Genomic DNA, 19240 nt, shown 5'->3' with positions numbered 1-19240 from the left:
AATATAAGAGTAAATTAAACACGCTCAGTGTACTGGACATACCTTTTGTCCGTGACCCAAATCTAAAATTTTAAAGTCAGAAGTTGAGCTGAAGGTATTAATGATCATGTGTGTTTAATGTGAAAGTTGCTTAAATCTACCTTTATCAGGTTTCTGTGACTAATAACTAAAAGTCAGGGATGGATTAGTGGGGAAGGCACAGCTGTTGGTCAAATGTACAACCCTTCAAAACATATCAAGTGACCCACCAAACCTGTTCTTTGGACACCCCATTTTTGCAGCCCAGGAAACATGAGCTGCAAACAGTTTTATGAATAACTACATTCACCCGATGCTTTTTTGGAACCGTATTTTATTTCATGTTGGAAAAAGCTCACCCGCAGGTCAAGGCAGGGCTAGATGAGGAAAGACCCGCCAGTAATTGTCTCTCATTTTTTGTATGTGTTGCATTCCGAGCAAGCAATCCAAGCAGTTTGAGGAATTGTCCACATATGTTGGTGATGTCATGATGAATGCGCAAGCTTCCCTCCCGAAATAAAGGGCTGACTGTAAAAATAGCATCCTCACTTCCTCTTCCTCTGCGCAAGAAGGTCAAGCTTTGAATCAGGGAACCTGACCACAACACTCAAGAAACAAAATGGCATAACAAGACACATGTTCTTTAGCCTAGAATTGCCTGATGTTATTTATTTGTGATGTTATTTATTTCTACATGATTCTTTTCTGATCCCACTGTAGAATTGAATGACTTTTTTCCAAACAAGTCCAGTTCCACAAGTATTTAATTGGTGTTGAAGTCACGGGAGACTTGACAGGTTTGAATGGTTCTGCTACCTGAGCAATAAAAAACGGTATAGTGAGACAGCTCCACAAGCTTGAGAAATCAGTGCTCCTCTTCCTCTTCCCCGTCCTCTTCATCTCCAAACGTCTGCTCCACCATCTTGACCAGCGAGTGCGATCGCGCCGCCACCTGCGCGGCCACGTCCGAGCTGAAGCTGAGCGATTCCGAGCTGTGCATCTCCTTCAGTCTGTCCATGATGGAGAGAGCGGGAACTCTGGGCTTGATGAAACTGTCCAAGCCGTTCAGGTTCTCCTCGTCGCCATCCTCGCCGTCATACTGATGCAACTCTGACGCGCCGCCGCCTCCTCGGGCGCACACCGAAGTTCCTGTCGTCTCTTCATCCGCCTCCAAACCGCAGCTGAACTCAGAGGGGTCAGGCTTCACCCGCTCATCTTTTCCTTCCCGTCCTTCCCGTTCGTTTTCTGCCGCGGACTCCGATAGGTCGTCTCCTCTGTCGTCGCCTCGTCCTGCTGAGGCGGCAGGTATGGCCAATGGATCTGTCGTGGCGTCGGAACAGCGAATGGGAGCGGCTGCAACGATAGGAAGTACCCAACTGATACAAGCCAGCTTTGGATCAGTTCCTCGTTAGATTTTTGATTGCCAATTGAAAATGAGAACAACGAATGGCACACAGAATCAGAGCCGACATGTTCCAGACCTTGGTCACTGAAGAGCATCTGCTTCCTCTTCATCCTCTCACCCTCGGACGTGCGGAAACCCAGCACCGCCTTGAGCTCGGACAGCATGCGGCGGGACTCCTCCCGCTCGCGCCGCTGACGTTCCCGCTCCTCCGGAGTCAGCATGTCGCACCACGAGTCCTTCCCTTCGCCGTCAGAGTCTGAATCTGACACGTAGGCCTCGAATTCCTGTCATATTGGCGCATCATAACAGTGGAGCGCCATTTTAATATTGTGCTGACCTCAACCCCTGTGGGACAGTGAACTGGAACAAGATGGCGCTCACCAGCTCTTCTGGAACAGGATCTCTATCCAGGATCAAAGGATAGGACGGAGGAGGATCAGGTATCTCGGACACGAGGGTCCCACACGGGTCCAGACCATCAACGTTCGCTGAAGAAACGGCGTGGACACGCATGATTCCACGGATCAAACTTGCCGATGCGACTCTTTCCTACCTGGACAGTCGTTGGCCCGCCTCAGCATGCGCTCCACTTGTCCGACGGTGTCGTCCCAGCAACCGGCGCTGGCACGCATGTGCGGCTGCAGCTGGTTGAGCCTGTCGCTCAGGTCCCGGTAGCCCTCCAGATTCAGCTCGCTGGGCTCCTTGGACACCATCAGCTTCTCCAGGTCGTCCTCCAGGATAATCATCCTACAGAACACGTTTCACTCAGTCACCTGGAGGTGCACGCAGAGCGTTGGCGTGCGTCTTACTCGCTCAGCAGGGCCTTGAGGTGCAGCTGCAGGCTTCGGATGGACGTGTGAAGGGTATTGAGCTCCCGGCACTTCTCTCGCACCCGAGCGCCGCGGTCGGAACCCGACGTCCTGGCCTGCGTCTCGAAGTGGCGGTGGAAGTCGTAGCTTCGTTGCACCTCCTCGAGGCAAGCGGCCAGCGCGTGATGCAGCGGCTCGGTCACGCCGGCGATGGAGATGTGCAGCGCGGAAGCGAGCATTGAGGAATTTTCTTTTGGAGGGACGGCTTCCTTTTGTTCCTCTTCTAGTCGGCGAGGCGACATCAGGAGAGCTAATCGGCGGAAACACTCAGAGTTTTGCCCAACCCACAGTTGAAACAACATCTGGAAGGAGACAGTGTCCTTTAGTCTACAAATCCTTCAAAAAAAAAATCATGAATTCACATTGAACGGCATTCCAATTCCACTATACTTTGAGAGCAGGCAGGCTGTAGTCGTCGGTCAGCTCCTGCGCCTGCTCGTCGCCCAGGTGTTCGATTCCCAGGCCCAGGCCCAGCTCCTTCAGAGGCACCGCCGATACGTAGTTGGTCACGTTGTCCACCTCCGAGCTCAGCGGGAACGTTGGGAGGCGTTAAGGGCAACAAAACTCAAACTAGAGAATTCACTTTGTTATCAAATTTGTTTTGCTGTCATGGATTTATTTCAATTGGGAGAGGTGAATTGATTTTTGTCACGTGTAACAAAAAAGGATATTCCTTGAGCATGTAGCAGGTGGCCCGTCGCGAGGCTCTGAAGGCCGAGCGGAGAGCCCGGTAGAGTGCCTTCCTCAGCCCGATCAGCTGCTGGCCTCGAGCCGCCAACCCTCCCGGCCCCGCCCTGCTAAAGGTGCCAACCGCACTCACCCTGTCGAGCAAACTTGACAAGTGAAATGTGATACAACTGTGGAGACGTCCCGACTTGGTAAGAGGCGGACACACATATAAAACAAACAACACAGAAAGACCAATCACAACACGGAACAAAATGAAGCAAATTAGCCCCTTTCACACAATCCGTTTGAGTTTGCTTTTTGCCGTTTTGCTTCAAAGGTCGTGAATTGAAGTCTAACCGCAAATTTGATATGTTACAGGGTTTTTGTGTAATATTTGTCCACCCCTCAGCTAGCACAAACCTGTTATTGATCTAAATAGCTGATTGAAGGAAGCATCGATCGCTGGGTCGTATGTAACAGGCACAATAAATTTTGGCGTAAAACCAGTGTGAAGGGGACTCATGAATCATGTGGGGGAAGGATGTTTGGGAGGAATCCTAAAGCTAAGTATTTGTTTCCGTAAGGAAGCATGCAGGTTTGGGTCCGACATGCAGCGATCAGGCACAAATGACGTCGACAACAACTCCACCAATTGGACGGGACAATCAAGCAACCTTACAGGGTGAAACCTCGCGAGATGACTTCCGTCTCCTGCACCAGCCGCAGAGCCTTGCGGGACATCCCCGTCAGCGTCTTGCTGTTGTGGACCAGCGTGCGCAGCTGCGACGCCCGGGCGTGGATGGCCCGCTGGGCGCCGCCCCGCCTCAACAGAACCGCCGCCCAGCACAGCGTGCCCAGGAGCAAGGGGGCGGCCGCCAGCGACCACGTGCCGCCGGATGCCGACCACAGACCCAGCACAACTGCCACAAGGCCCACCAGACCCGCCAAGTCCCTAAGTGGAGGTAAATCAACACACAAGATGATGATCAATGACCTTCAAAATAAATTGCAATCATGAATTGCGGACTACGCAGGGTGTTAGCGTACCACGATGAGGGCGTGGCGAAGACGCGGGGTCGGGGAAGTGCGACGGCGCCGGTGCGATCGGCCGATGAGCAGAGCGTCAGCAGGCTGGGGTCCAGCACCTCGACCAGCTCCACATCCTCCTGCAGCAGCACGTCCTGGTCCAGGATGCAGCGCACAGAATACTCGCCCAGCATGCCATCCTGCGAACGAGGGAGGAGGTTGGCGAGGCAGGCGTGCTGATGTTGCTTTTTCAAGTTGGACCCACCAGCTGCTGCTCCAGTGTCTGAGAGGAGGCCGCCTTCTGAAGTGGGTTCCATCTCCTGAAGGCTTCAGCCAAGGTCTCCATGACTCCCCCCTACACGCATTCAAAAAAAACATTTTGAGCCAAGATCAAAAACATGCAGCTTTTGCTGAAGAAATTCATATTTTTTACGAGACCCAAAGTCATAATATTACGACTATAAAGTCAAAATAATATGTGAGTAAGGTTTGAATTTTTTGGGAGATTAAAACTTATACGAAAAACATAATATAATAATATTAATAAGTAAATTTAACAAAAAAAAAAATCATAATAGAAATATCTGTTGGTGTTCTTGCGGGATGAAAAAGGGGCAACATTGCAAAAATTGCCTTCCAAATTTATACAATTTCACAAGCGGTAGAAAAATCTCCTCTTTCTAATTCTTTCTTGCGCTTTTTTTCAGTTTGTAATTCTCCCTCTGTCAGCGTCACCGACCCCGTCTGGCCCATCCAGGGACCGACCCATTTCCCGAGGGCGACGAGGGTGTTGTATTGATTACCAATTGGGTAAGTGCAGGAAGTAGAAGTGCACAGAATTCCTGCACACTGCACAAATGTGGCAATTTGTTCCGCTTGCAAACGCTTAGCAGGATTTAACACCACGGTCGCGATACATCCGTCGTTAACAGATTAGTCCCATAATTACATCATTAGTGAGCAAGGGGACACAAGACATTTTAGCAAAAGCGAAAGTAGGGGCGACATTCCCGGCTCACTCTGGCTTTCTCTGACATCCGGGAAGTGACATGCTGACCAAAGACTTCCTTTCCTGAGCAGGACAGAGGAAGTGTGACACAAATGGAAAGTTCCACCAACGTGAGAGCTTCACAGCTACCAATACATTCAATATCTTGACAATAAATACTCCTAGATGGATTGGCTCATAAAATATACCAGGGTAGCTACACACTTTTTAAATTAACTTTTTTTTTGTACAGGTACCGTGAATGATTCTAAAGCAGTGATGAGCAGGTACCAGAAAAGGAGCTTGAAGGAATTGACATTGCTGATTCAGATCAGGGTTTATCTGAAAGACTCACCTGGGCATTACGGGGAACATCTCGAGATCCCAGATCGCTGTCTCGGTCCCTCGCCGCCGTCGGACATGCCTCGAAGTCCGTGTGACCTAAGTTGTGCAGGTAGCGGAAAAGCGGCGAGTTCTGCAAAGCAAACGCTGAGGTCAGAGTGCTTCCCGTTTTACACTGACCTGTTGAACCATTTGACATCAAAGCCGCTTCCATCCATCTACTCAGCATGCACGTACACGTCCGGATTGTGTCCAAACACTAGAAAATGGACGTCATAATCCTCCTCCTCTTTTCCCCATCCCTGAAAGATGTCTGACCTGCTTGTTGTCAGCATCATTGCATTACTGGACACTTACCAGATGCACCATGGGAGCATCTGTGTAATTACCATCACATACATGATCTCAGGATAATACTTACTTCCATAGTTACACCGAGCTCATTTTGTCGCATTCCAGTTTTGTGTGTGCGTGTGTGTAAGTGTGTTATTACATCAAAAACGACACATTGGTTGCGTTTGTCTGGTCACCCCCGCCCCACCTACTGCAATCAATAAGTGTCCCCAAACTTGCTCCAGTTTATGAAAAGCACAGCTAACATAAAAACAGCTAAGTAGCACAATTTATTTTGCACTTTTAAAAAGCAACTAACATCTCTTTTTGTGTTTCTCAAGCGAAGCTGTCAGCAAGTGTCTATTGCAGCAGCAGCATGACAAAGCAGAGGCTAACAAGTGACACACGCGATACGAACCTCAAACACGACATCTTCGTCAAACTCCTCCGTCATGGCGCTCGTCCATCGACGCGCGGGTCGCTCTGCAAGCAGAGCTTCGTGGGCGACTGCACGGGCAGAGTTGCGTGCGAGCGAGAGAGAGAGACAGTTGGGAGTTTAGCCGGTTTGCTAAACAGAAAAACTACAATTCCCGTCTACGCGTACGTGCTCGCGCTTCTTCCTCACAAGAAATCACAGTGGAAGCCTGGCCTACAGTGCCCCTTGTGGCCACGAGAAGCACAGGCCCAACCGTTAGAAAAGTCAGGCGAGAAAATGTAAAACGAGTCGGAAATAAAGAGGATACTACTTCACAATAAAACAAAACTTCTTATAACAAACACGAGAATAACCGTGGCAAAGTCAATCAATGGAACTTAAATCTGACTTGCATACTAGTTATAATTCATACATTGGTCTTTTTTTACGCGCCAATGCGCCAAACACTAGGTCGTTTACACTCGGAAATAACTCTGTATCCACAACAGGAAGTCGTTTGTTCACGGTGCTTCTAGCTTGACAACCGACAAACTTCGCTGAAGCCGAAAAACTGGGGAAAATGGCAAAAGCAACAAGGATAAAGTCGTTATCTGTGGATGTGCGAGCGGGATAAGGAGAAAAGGTTACGGTCCTTTTTGCTCCCCGTTGTGGATTTCCTGGTGACAATGCTGTGGAGGCAAGAAAAAAGCAAGACCTTGTCGTGCTTCCATTGAAAGTGAATTTACGTTCCTCATGGAGAAAGCAGCAGCAACAAGTCGGGAGTCATGAGCACAGGTTTGTTTCTTGCGGTGGCAAACTGCATATTTGCAACATCTCTCTCTACTTTTAGGTAAAATGCTCATCGTAAATGCAACGTCTTGGAAAACAGTTGTTTAAAGTTACGATCCACCGTTTTTTTTGCGGCTTAATTACAGCCTTTCCCGAAAAAAACGCCTCCACATAAATAGTACAATAGGACACACTAGACGTCGTTTTGGGAGTTCTTCAAATGGCCTCCGTTTCTGAAAATAATAGTACAATAAAAGTCGCTTTCCGTTTTAAGTGGCTCACTTGCAGCTGGCGATGGTCAAAACTCCTTTGTCTTTTAAACATCTGTCCTCCTCTGGATGCTATACGTCCAAATATTCAACATGCGACGTTCACATTTCATGTAAAGCTTTGTTTCAATAAATGTTAGCCCTCACTTTGCTATTTTGCGTCATTTAAAAATAGTTTTGTGTTTGTTTTGATAGTTCGCGTTACCTGACGCTTGATTGCCAAACTCCGTTTAGAAATCAGCCAAAATTGGGTCCTCTCGCTCGTCGGTTGTCGTGTAAAGTACTTGCGGGGCTTTGACGGCATCGTCGTCACAGCTGGAGGATTTCGGCTTGTAGTACTTTGCATTTCGGTTACATTTATTTAACACCACGAACAAACATGTTTTTCAATCGCTTCTTGGTGCATGCAAACTGAGTTAATAATGGAAAGAGAGATAGTTATAACTGCATTCTATCCTTTAACCACTTGGATATGTTAATAGGGCTGAGAGTACACCGTCAAACATTAATTTTCTATGCATAGCATGTTTATTATAATAAAATACAGCTCCAGCTGTTGTAAAATGCGCTATTTAAATAAAGTTGTATTGTATTGTAAAGTATGTGTCAGAATCAGCCATATTTTGAGTTCAATATTTTCTGTCAGTTTGTGGTCATTGACCAACATCACTGCAGGATGCATAGAAAGTGTCTTCCTGTTGGCAACTTTTTTACTGGAATAGTTTTTCTTTTTTTGTGCATATGTTTGTATAACATAACTATTTAGCTTTAGGATGGTTCTGAGTGGAATTTTGCCACAGGTTTCTGCTCCAGTGAGTCAGTCGATACTCCCAGCTCTTCCGTTCAAATCGTGATGCATGGTGTATTTCCCAAATTACTCCCCCTTGAACCGGGGAGTGACTGTTTAACCTTGCCTGTAACTCCATCTCGCAGCTGTCTCAGCTGGTATTTGAGGAAGGAAGGAAGTATAATGCGTTAACGTGTGCATGTTTTGACTCCTGTCTTCTGTTGTGTGCATGCAGGTGTGAAGAAGCCTCCATTAGCTCCCAAACCTAAACTTCCCGCCGTGGCCAAACCCTCACCCCCGCCCATCGCCCCCAAACCGGGCCTGCTCACCACATCCCCCGTTTCCTCCCAGCCTTCCCCCGCCACTCTCAAGAAGACAAAGCCGGCCCTGGCCCCTAAGCCTTGCATCCCCAAATCCACAGGCCTTTCTCCCCCCACCTCTTCGGTGCCCCTCAAAGCCCACCTTATCTTATCTCCTGAGCAGGATCTTCTCGAGGACAGCCTTTCGTTGCTCAACACCAAAAATGGGATTTTATCGGAGCGGGAATCGGACTACATCATTCCCACATGCGCCTGCGGGCTGCAGGACTGCTGCCAGTGCCGCCGTGTGGGGAACGGTGTGCACGACACGGACGAGCTGAAGAACGGGATTCACAAAGGAACGCCGACAGGACGGGAGGAATGTTTGTGCGAGGGAACGGAGGTGAGCAAAAGGCCACGGGACAAGCCTCAGAGACAGAGACACTTGGACAGGGTGGGCAAAGAGGGGAACCGGACTGAGGCTGATGTAACCGAGGGGCCCGTGGACATCAGCTGTGATGTTGCAGGCAGCATCACCGCCTCCTCTCCACCTGCGGAACATCTGGAGCAGCTAGAATCCAGTGTTCATTTTGACAGCGACTCCTCTGTCCCCGCGCCCCCAAGTAAGCCCCTCCCCGTCCCGCATCCTCGCAAGCACAAGAAGCCCACCCTGGTGAGGCAGGACGGCGTGGAGGGCGCAGCTCAGGATCCTCAGGAGGCGGCCGATCCGACAGAGGACGACTCGGTTCCTCGAGAAGGAGATGAGCCGGACGCTCCCGTGCCACCTCCCCGCCAGACCTCGCTCTCCCCTCGCCTTCACAGAACGCGGCATGCCGCTCCAAGATTGAACAAGAACACCTCCCACTCGCTGAGCCTGCTCTCGCAGCCTCACCCGGCGGACGAGAAAGAGGGCGAGAAGTACGGCGGCGAGGAAGAGGAAGACGGCTACGGCGATTTCAAGCGCTACCCCGTCACTCACAGCCTCCCCAAGCAGATCAAACTGGGCTGCCCGCCGCCCCTGCTGCACGCCAGGAGGGCATTCTCGGCCGAGGACCAGCAACCGATGAGGCCGCCGCCCCGGAAACCTCAGAGGCACAGCCTGCCCCATCCGCCCCCGCCTTCCGTCTGCCCCCCAGCGCCTCCGTACGGCCCCATGAGGCAGCTGCCCGCACCCCCCCAGGAGAAACCTTCCTGGCGCTTTTCTCGGCCCTGCATGACCTTCTTCAGCCGCCAGATTCCCACCAGGAGCAGCGTGCCGCCCAAAAGTCGAGCGCCCACGCTGGGGGGCAAGCAGCGGGCGCAGTCCTTCTCTGCCGCTGACTTGGCCACCCGCGTGGACCCCAACAAGCGGAGCCTCTCCTTCCGGAAGCTTCTGGAGCTGCGCATGTCTGTCAAGATGCTGCCCAAGCTGCTGGCCAAGGGAGGCCACTCGCTTGACTGCAGCAATGCCGAGTCCAAGCGGACGGAGCGGCCCAACAGCTGCATCGGCGAGGTCAGCTTCGGCGGCGACGACGACGACGGGAGCGTGGAGTACGAGAACGTCCCTCTGTACGAGGAGATCCCCGAGTACATGAACCTGCCCTTCCACGGCGGCAGGCTGGGCTGGTCGCAGGACGGCGACGACTCGGACGTCTACGAGACGCAGGATCCCTACCACGGGCTCCAGGAAGATCATTGCGACAGGTAGGATTTAGTCCAGTTTCCTGTCCTTAACTGAGATGAGGCACATATTTTACATCTGAAAAATGCCACACGACACCACCGAATCAAAATGTCAGAACAAATATTAATGAGTGATGATGACCTCTTCTCAATTTACTCCAAAATTGACTTAGTGTGAAATCTTAGCCATATTCTCAGAATCCGAATCATCTTTATAGCCAAGCACGTTGAAAGACACAAGGGAGTTGTTGCCACTGTTGCACCAAAATAGAAATATATAATGACATAATATTCATTATTGTTGTTTTTATTATTAGAACTCCAATTTCACTGTCATGCATTTGCATGCGTGTAGATTGTAAATCAGTGTTTTTTTTTTTTCCTTGAGCCCTCCACATAATTTTCAGGAAATGACTTGTCATATTTGAGTCACTCTGCTCACAAATTCCTTGGCGGAGGTAACACGAGCATAAGGGAGGCCCGCTGTACATCCCAGTCCAGGTGGTCGGTGCTCTCCAGGTGACATCAGCACGAGTCAGCAGCGCGTCAAACCATGGCGGCGCGTTGACATGCTGCAGGTCGGCCCCGTGCTCTTCCTGTGGGTTATTTTCAGCGTGCCGGGCAGGAAATGTCTGAGCGTCGCACAAAAAAAAACGCCACACAGCTCTCCAGAAGTTGGAAAATAAATGTGCAGCAACCACCAGCCTCCTCTTCCTCCTCCTCCTCAGGCTGGCCTTCCTCGCTCTGTGTTTAGCCTTCTCGTAACCTCAACACTCACTTTTTTTCTTCTCTCTCTGCTCTTTGACTTGAAGAGAAAATGTGAGCTCTTAGCTTTTTGTTTGCGTGCTGCTAAATATTTAATGGGGAGCAGAGGAGCAACACATTGCATTTTAAAAACCATCTGGGAGGAAACACCATTTAGAGAATTTTTTTTTATTTATTTTTTTTCCGTTTATTTGGTTGGGACTATATTTCCGGGACTATTGCTTTTTTGTTTCTTTTCTTTTTGTATTCTTTCAAAGCCGAGGACACTTCAGGTTGAGCCGAAGCACATGCAAACATTGGAGGCCGACACGTGTCTGTGCTTGCATTCGCTCCGCCGCCTTCACGGAGTCGCAATTGTTAACAAACTCTAATCGCACGATGCCTAACGAGTGTTTTTTGACAGCATTGCTGTTTGCCAAACTAATTCTGCTCGTTTGCCTTGTGCAGCGACTGGCCGAGGAGGGACGTCCACTCGGAGGAGGAAGACGAGGAGGCCCGCAGTTGGGACGAGGAGGACAACAGCTCGTCGTCCAGCAAGGAGCACGTGGACGAGGTGGACAGACAGGTGACGGGACGTCCCGAAAAGTGCACGTTGTCGTTTGGATGCTTTCAAGCGGGGGAGGGACACACGACAGGATTTACTAGGAACTCCTTGTTTACGTGGGACTTCCTGTACACACGCCACAATTTTCAGTTTTTCAATTTTTTTTTTCATAAAATATCTTTTTTTAATGGTCAATAATAACAAATATTAGGAAAGTAAACAATTTCCATTTACAAGCAGTGATGCAAAGGTATTGATCGGGACTCGGTATTGTCAGATAAAAAATGTGATCAGGACATCTCTAATAAAAATAATATGATTTACAATTTTTCATACGCTGCAATTTCTTTACTGACGCGATTAAATAATTGTTTAATTTATTCATTGTAAATACTGACTAAAGACGAAACATTTTAATTCTTAAATCTTGCTACATTTATTTTCTGTAAATACTAAAACTGGTAAGCATTTTAAATTAAATGAATAGTACAAAGACTTAATGAGAATTGCTTATTTTAATAAGCAATTTTACTTCGTGTCCCTGTTGGCCTTTTCAACCATTTAAAAAACAAACAAACATGGCCCTTGAGCACAAATGCTTGGCCAACCTTGAGAACCACGCGTTGCACATCCGTCACCGTCATGTCTGCGAGCACAACAAGCACCCGTGATGCCGCCAAGTGCTTTGCTTCCCATCGCCGCTGCTGACACATGGAGATAACATGTTCACAAATAGCTCGCAGCAACTTGACTGTGACGTCAGCCATCACTAAATGGCGTCCGATCAGACATGTGCTCGCTATCTTTCTCTTTTGCAGCTGGAGGACGAGACCAAGCGCAAGAAGGTGGCGCACATCGCTCAGGAGATCATGAGCTCGGAGAAAGTGTGAGTAGCGACAACGATGGTGACGAACTGTCAGTTGGATTGGTCCAACAGCATCATGTGACAAAAGAACCCTTTCTTGTGCCCTCTGCAGGTTCGTGGATGTCCTCAAGCTTCTTCACATCGTAAGTGTCACATGACCATCCTGTGGTAGGGAACTGGTTGTGGTGATGGTGGTGGGGGGGGTTCGTTTTTCTGTCCAAGAAACCGGGTCAACTCGCATTCTTTTCTGCCCGCGGACGCAGCAGCTGCTTCCTCCTGCCACTGAGCTGACCTCCACGCACACACCGATAGAATTCTTGGCGTGTGAGTGCGGCCCTATGCTGTGCACATTCTTGTGGCGAGCCGTCCAGCTGACGTGCGACTTGAATGGTTTTGAAGTTTCTGGCCAAAATCCCTGTGTGTGCATGCGTGGGTGCGTCGACAAAGCAATACGATTCGGTAATAAGATGATCACATGGTGGACAATTAGAAGCACGCCGTAAGTGGCGGACTTTGAATTTGCGACCTGGGTTGACTTAACCTAATCAATATTCAACAAATAACATGACTTTGTTTAAAAAAATACAAAGCAAATTCAATTTCTTGGAACAAATATTGAAATTTCGAGGTTAGAAGCATGTAAGTGCGTCTGATTGGTGAAAAGTGAAACATTTAGTCAGTGCGCGTGTGACCGTGTCCTCGCTGCTTCCTTCCAGGTGGATGTGTGGGTTGGCACACGGCCTGGCCAAGGGCGCTGACTCAACTGTGTGTGGGTGTGTCGCGTGCGTACGTGTGCAACTGAGAGTTTGTTTTCTGCCTCAGGACTTTAGGGATGCCGTCGCCAAGGCAACGCGTCAGAACGGCAAGCCGGTGGTGGACGAGCGTGTCCTCAGCCAGGTCCTCTACTACCTGCCTCAGCTCTACCAGCTCAACAAGGACCTTCTGAGAGAGCTGGAGGAGAGGGTGGCGCACTGGTACGTGCTTGCTCCCACTGGAATTTACGCTCCTCGCGTGACCGTTTACGACCCTCGCTTTGTGCGTCCGCAGGAGCGAGCACCAGCGCCTGGCGGACATCTTTGTCCAGAAGGGCCCATACCTGAAGATGTACTCAACGTACATCCGCCAGTTCGATAACAACGTGGCGCTTTTGGACGAGCAGTGCAGGAAAAATCCCCCCTTTGCCGCCGTGGTGCGAGAGTTTGAGGTAATGAGACTTTTTTGTCTCCCCCTCCCGATGACAATCAGTGAAGCGTTTCCATCGGGCTGATCGTGGCGCTTGTTGTTTGGGTGCAGATGAGTGCCAGATGTGCCAGCCTTGCCCTCAAGCACTACCTGCTGAAGCCTGTCCAGCGGATCCCTCAGTACCAGCTGCTGCTCACAGGTGGCTACTCATCCACTTCATTCTTTCTACCATTGCAAGGTTTTTGAATTTACATCAACAAATATTTCAAAATAATTGCAGTGGCTCACATTGACCCATCAGCATTTGAGCTTCACCAAGATACAGAAACAAACATATTACGTATTGCCCATCTGTCACTTTTTCAAACCAGTTGTGGCCCTTAAGCACAAAAAGTTGCCAAGCCCTGATCTTTCACCTACTTTGAGTTGATTCCGTCCTATGTTTCCCTCTAGTGGTCAACAACAAGAATGTCATCTTGTTCTTTTTTTAGATTATTTAAAGAACCTGCCTCGGGACTCTGAGGACTACAAGAACACAGAAGGTGAGACGGAGCCCGCCATGAGGCAAGCTCCAGGAGGAATGCGTCTTTAAAATTGTTTTCATCCGTGCAGCGGCCCTCAGCATCGTGAAGGAAGTCGCCAACCACGCCAATGACATCATGAAACAAGGGGTGAGACATCATTTCACTCCTCACTTTTCAAGTTTCCCTTTGCATCTTTGTCGTTGATTTTTTTTTTTCTAGGACAACTTTCAGAAGCTGATGCAGATCCAGTACAGTCTAAACGGCCACCAAGAGATCGTCCAGCCAGGCAGGGTAAGCGCCTCCGTCGTGATGTCCACAATCCTCCAAGGCGACGAGAGTTCACGTGCGACGGGTTCCCGCAGGTCTTCCTGAAGGAGGGAACGCTCATGAAGCTCTCCCGGAAGGTCATGCAGCCACGGATGTTCTTCTTGGTAAGCCACGATGTCATTTTGTCTACCGCAACTTTTTCCTTCTCAACTTTGTCATTTTTTTTGTTTTTTTTTACCCGACCAGTTCAACGACGCGCTCATGTACACCACTCCCGTCCAGTCGGCCCAGTACAAACTCAACTGCGTGCTCTCCCTCGCTGGCATGAAGGTGAGGCGACAAACGGTGACGTGCCGTCGCTTGCAATTGTGACTCGTGACGCCGTGCGCCTTCCGACAGGTGAGCAAGCCCAGCCAGGAGGCCTACCAGAACGAGCTGAACATCGAGAGCGTGGAGCGCTCTTTTATCCTGTCTGCAAGGTTGGACATAAAGCAAATTGATAAGAGCTGAGCTACATCATGATTTGAAAAAAAAAAAGTTTCAGAACTATTGTGTATGTGATTGTTGTTGAGGCAGCTGACTTGCTTTTCTGCTTCCAGTTCGGCCACAGAGCGAGACGAGTGGCTGGAGGCCATCGCCAAAGCCATCGACGACCACGCCAAGAAGAAGATCAGCTTCATATCAAGTCGCAGTCAGGAGGAGGTGACGCTCTCGTTTTGCCCGCTGACGTTTTCAAAGCCCCACCCAACTCACTTTCTGCTCGTCCGCGCAGGCCGACGGCGTGCTGGACAGCGGCGCCCCCCTCGGATCCAAGGCTCCCATCTGGATCCCCGACCTGAGGGCCACCATGTGCATGATCTGCACCTGCGAGTTCACCCTCACCTGGCGGCGCCATCACTGCCGCGCCTGCGGGAAGGTGCCCAACATTCCCGAACCTTACGACCTCATCTGCGCAACACCTCCTCCTCCTCCTCCTGACGGTCTTCAGTCTTGTATTCCGACAGGTGGTGTGCCAGGCCTGCTCGGCCAACAAGTACTACCTGGAGTACTTGAAGAACCAGCCGGCGCGCGTGTGTGACCACTGCTTTGCCAAACTGCAGGAGAACAGTGAGTACATGTCTAGAAGCCACAAAAAGCAAGAGCGGATGCTGGGTTGTTTCTTTTTTTCCCCTTTACAGTTCACTTTTGTGAATTTTGTTCACACAATTGGTCGTGTTCCACATTGAAAAATGCTTCACATGAAAACTCTGTAAGAGCAAAGGTGAAAAATATTACAGTTAAACAACTATTTATGGTTTACCAATTTAAACATGCTATCCTGCATTATTTAGATTAAAACAAAGTAACAGTACAAAAAAAACTATATAAAAGTTATATTTTTATTTTCCACTATATAACAACAAACATTGTTCAGCCAGTTGCCAAAGCGTTAAGTAAAACGATCAAGATTTACATTTGTTTTCCTTCCTTAAAGAAAGAAAGAAAATTAATAAAATATAATGCAATTCACTTTCCGATAAAAGCATAAAAATATTGAAAAACTAGCATGGAAAACTACAACTTACTTGTGGCCGTTGATGTCATTTAATTATTTGCAGGTGACCGCTGCGCCTCGTCGTCTGTGTCTCCCATCAAATCCGGAGCGTTCTCTTTCACCAGGAAACAAAAAAAGATTCCGGCCGCATTAAAAGAGGCGAGTAGCGAGCGAGTGAGAGGTGAGATGAGATGAGAAGCGTCGTCGCAGTGGCCTGACCCGCTCGGCTCTCCTCCCAGGTGTCGGCCAACACGGAAAACTCCTCCATGAGCGGCTACTTGAACAGGTCCAAGGGCAACAAGAAGCAGTGGAAGCGGCTGTGGTTTGTCATCAAAAACAAAGTGTTGTACACGTACGCCGCCAGCGAGGTAAACGCCGCCGTCTTGTTTGCACTTCTGTTGCCATCTACTCCACTTTGTTTTTGTTCTCCCGGCAGGATGTGGCGGCGCTGGAGAGCCAGCCGCTGCTCGGCTTCTTCTTGCGGGAGGAAAAGAACGGGCCAGCGCAAAAGCTGCAGTTCAAGCTGTACCATAAAAACACGCTCTTCTACATCTTCAAAGCCGATGACATCCCCACCGCACAGAGGTAAAAAAAAAAAACGCGCACGTTTGGTGTGAATCACGTTTTCTGACCTTGTCGTCGTTCTCTTTTTAGGTGGATTGAAGCTTTTCAGGAGGCCATGATCCTCGAGCAGTGACGACCAGTAGACGGACAAACAAGGAAGGCATGCTGCTTCCCCGTTTTGAAAAGATCGGGGTGCTTTTTATTCTTCGTTTCTAATGCTACAATTGTGGCTCGAATGTCAAAGAATGTGCGTGGAAGTGGACAGTTTTCCAACCATGAAAGCCCTCGAAGGGATTGTCGTTGAAGGAAATAAAGGAAAACTATGTGATGTGAAATTCAAGCAGGTTGACTGACACATAATTAATTACAAGTACAGGCAGTGTTTTACAGTCAGTAACAGGAAGTTGCTGGTCTTGATCTTTCCGGTTCAGAGAAGTCGTTCTTCTATTTTAATATTCCAAGTAACTGCCATAGATTGTGAGTCTAAGAGTGTCCTGGACAGAACTGGAAGTAAATCGTTGAATCTAGTTTTCATAGTCTTCACAATGTCAACTCTGCCGCCTTAGAAGTGACCCGTGAGCAATATTGTGGAGTTAACAGAGGGACATTGACATTTTTATACAGCAGCCTAGAGCTGATATTTATGATGTATGAAGAAGCAGACCACTATTTCTTAGGGTCTGTTGAAATAAAATACTTAAAAAAAATTAAAAAAAATTCTTTAAAAAAAATTTATTGCTGTACTTTTACTGGTGAAGCAATCAAAAAAATATTTTCTGTCACCCTTGACTCCTTTTGGCAGAATTGTATGGGGTTTTTTTTCTTTTTCACTAAACCTTGTTTCATCCTCAACGTTTTGCTCCATGTTGTCATTGTGAGTCTTGATTCCTTTTCGTCTTCCTGATTTTAACTTTAACGTCTAGGAAGCATGTCTTTGCTTGTGATTGTACATTACCAGTGACTATTTTCTATTTGATATACTATATCAACTGTGTGGGAGGTAGAGTCTCTTACAATTCAATCATAATAAACTGTCAGGCAACAGTTTGTAATAAAATATCGAAATATAGTTTTGTATTGGTGTGTTTAATAAAGTATCTAAATATAATTGTGTCTTGCTGTGTTAATACTTACAGGATAATGGAAGCACTAAAGGTGCACGTTAATATGTACCATTGTATAATATAAAATGAGTGGAAGCAGAGTTTACTACAAAACAATCATTTTAATTAGACAATGGTATTAATTAAATCCAGTTTTGGTTGATGACTAATTTTAAGTCATATGGAACACATTATGTTCACTTGCTTGTTGCAGACCGGACATTTTACTACTTTGCGCTAGCGTTCCGTTTACCAAATATTTCCGTCTCAAAATGGCGGAATATGTCAATATTGTCCGAAGGGCTTTAGGACAACTAGGAGGTCACGGCGGTGTCCGGGGCTTTCTTCTTCAACTCTTGAGGTGAATGAGAGTAATTATTATGTCTTGAACGATCGACAATAAAATATTTTAATTAACGCTGACTGTAGATGCGTGAACGTTGCCAAGCTAGGTTACCATGTCACTAACTAGCCTAGCTTGCACTTGTTTCTCTTACCATTCCTCAAAATAGTCGCAACAAAAACTATCTTTTTGACTTTTATACGTGACAGGGTCAACGATGTGAAGACAGGAGCTCTCATTGGTGTGGACAAATATGGCAACAAATATTACGAGGATAAGAAGAACTACTTCTTTGGTAAGAACGCGAACACTTGGTGGAAAACGACGAAGTTGTTTCAGTGTCATTTGATGCATTGGTTCTCAACCTGGGTCTTCTGCATCCAGGACGTCATCGTTGGGTGATCTACACCACAGAGATGAATGGAAAGAACACTTTGTGGGAGGTGGACGGCAGCATGGTGCCCGCCGAATGGTACGTTTCCTTATTTATTTTTATTTATTATGCTGATGCGTTAACTAAAAAAACGTGACTAATGGCATAATTGCCTTAGTCGTTTTTCTACTTAGTTTCACAATAAAACATTAATAAAATAACAAAGTGCTTACTTTTTTTGTACTGTACGGTATTGTATAATCTAAAATTTACAACTGTGATGATAATTGATCAGAATGTAAAGAATGAAATAGTTTGTGCATCGGTGATTTTTCGCTTTAGCGCACATTGACGTATTGTACTTCTTCTGGTATGTGCACCTTTGCCACCAGAGGGCAGCATATTACATGTAGACATACTTGTGGGTTTCATGATGAAACGCAGATTTTTGGAAGTTGCATGTTCATGTTAAGACTTGTGTGTCATTACTTTTATCTTTTAATGTCAACCCAACCCCCAAGGCATCGCTGGCTGCACTGCATGACAGACGACCCCCCCACCATGCATCCACCCGAGCCCAAGAAGTTCCTGGCTGAGGTGCACCAGTTCAATGTGAGCGGCACTTCGCAGCAGTACGTGCCCTACCCCACCACGCGCAAGAAGATCCACGAGTGGGTGCCCCCCAAAGCCCAGTGAACCTCCCACCCCTCTATCATTTTCTCTGTACACAGCCACACCTCAATAAAACGTCTTCAATATTTGCCCTTCCCATGTTTTTCCTTATAGTGTTGCTGTATGAGGACAAACAGGAATGCTTGCATTTTCACTGCTTAGAGTCAACTTTTATTGACACTATACAAATACACGAAAAATGAATGTACGTCCCAACTCACCAATCTTAACTTGCTGTGCTTGTTATTTATAGTTATTTTAGTGTCTTATATCCTTCGATAAAATACAATACATTATTCAATATGGTGGACTACGCTCCAGAACAACTCGGTCGCATGATGATGACTCATCATGGAGCATAAGGTGCGCGGTTTCACCTGCCGGGCAGGGTCGTGACGTAAATAGAGAGGGACCCGGATCAGCATGCTATTGAAGCACCGTGTTGTGTTCATTTGAATTATTTGCATTTTACTTTACTTGCCAAATGGCTTTGCGAGCTCCTGGACAGTTGGTTGTAATCTGTAAAAAAGGGAAGAAGAAGAGGGAAACGAAGAAGCAGAGGAAGAAGGACAATGAGCCAGTTTTCTGGTAACCACTAGATTGTTTTCGGGGCGTAATTTAAACACTTTGAAA

General features: G+C 47.8%; 3 protein-coding genes across 4 annotated transcripts; 2 read left to right on the top strand and 1 right to left on the bottom strand.

Moving 5' to 3' along the window:
* Nucleotides 1–332: 332 nt before the first annotated feature.
* On the bottom strand, nt 333–7419 carry vezt (vezatin, adherens junctions transmembrane protein). Of its 2 annotated transcripts, XM_088287861.1 has the most exons (13): nt 7329–7419; nt 6069–6157; nt 5331–5450; nt 4253–4342; nt 4009–4187; nt 3641–3913; nt 2964–3125; nt 2683–2830; nt 2233–2594; nt 1977–2170; nt 1805–1911; nt 1500–1707; nt 333–1371 (listed from the first exon to the last, which is right to left on the bottom strand). In XM_088287861.1, exons 2-13 carry the CDS (start codon nt 6102–6104, stop codon nt 884–886), a joined length of 2367 nt encoding a protein of 788 aa, XP_088143987.1. In that variant the 5' UTR covers nt 6105–6157; nt 7329–7419; the 3' UTR covers nt 333–883. The 2 variants fall into 2 exon arrangements, with proteins under 2 accessions (XP_088143987.1, XP_088143988.1); XM_088287862.1 differs by lacking the exon at nt 7329–7419 and having other exon boundaries at nt 2964–3113; nt 6069–6254.
* fgd6 (FYVE, RhoGEF and PH domain containing 6) lies at nt 6463–17185 on the top strand. The gene is made up of 21 exons (XM_088287860.1): nt 6463–6860; nt 8146–9892; nt 11084–11201; nt 11999–12066; nt 12158–12188; nt 12868–13019; nt 13093–13249; nt 13339–13426; nt 13719–13769; nt 13840–13898; nt 13971–14042; nt 14114–14182; nt 14265–14348; nt 14418–14497; nt 14618–14720; nt 14791–14934; nt 15023–15125; nt 15617–15711; nt 15792–15920; nt 15989–16137; nt 16207–17185. The coding sequence occupies exons 1-21, from the start codon at nt 6851–6853 to the stop codon at nt 16247–16249; spliced, it is 3552 nt and encodes a 1183-aa protein (XP_088143986.1). The 5' UTR covers nt 6463–6850; the 3' UTR covers nt 16250–17185.
* A 262-nt stretch (nt 17186–17447) lies between these two features.
* ndufa12 (NADH:ubiquinone oxidoreductase subunit A12) lies at nt 17448–18693 on the top strand. Its single transcript, XM_088288463.1, has 4 exons — nt 17448–17580; nt 17772–17857; nt 17947–18034; nt 18457–18693. The coding sequence occupies exons 1-4, from the start codon at nt 17492–17494 to the stop codon at nt 18629–18631; spliced, it is 438 nt and encodes a 145-aa protein (XP_088144589.1). The 5' UTR covers nt 17448–17491; the 3' UTR covers nt 18632–18693.
* Nucleotides 18694–19240: the final 547 nt, after the last annotated feature.

This window comes from Idiotropiscis lumnitzeri, chromosome 2, assembly GCF_059441095.1.
Source record: "Idiotropiscis lumnitzeri isolate Australia: NSW breed Sydney's pygmy pipehorse chromosome 2, RoL_Ilum_1.0, whole genome shotgun sequence".
Lineage (NCBI taxonomy): Eukaryota > Metazoa > Chordata > Actinopteri > Syngnathiformes > Syngnathidae > Idiotropiscis > Idiotropiscis lumnitzeri.
Note: the sequence above shows the minus strand (reverse complement) of the source record. Positions and strands in the feature narration are given on the sequence as shown.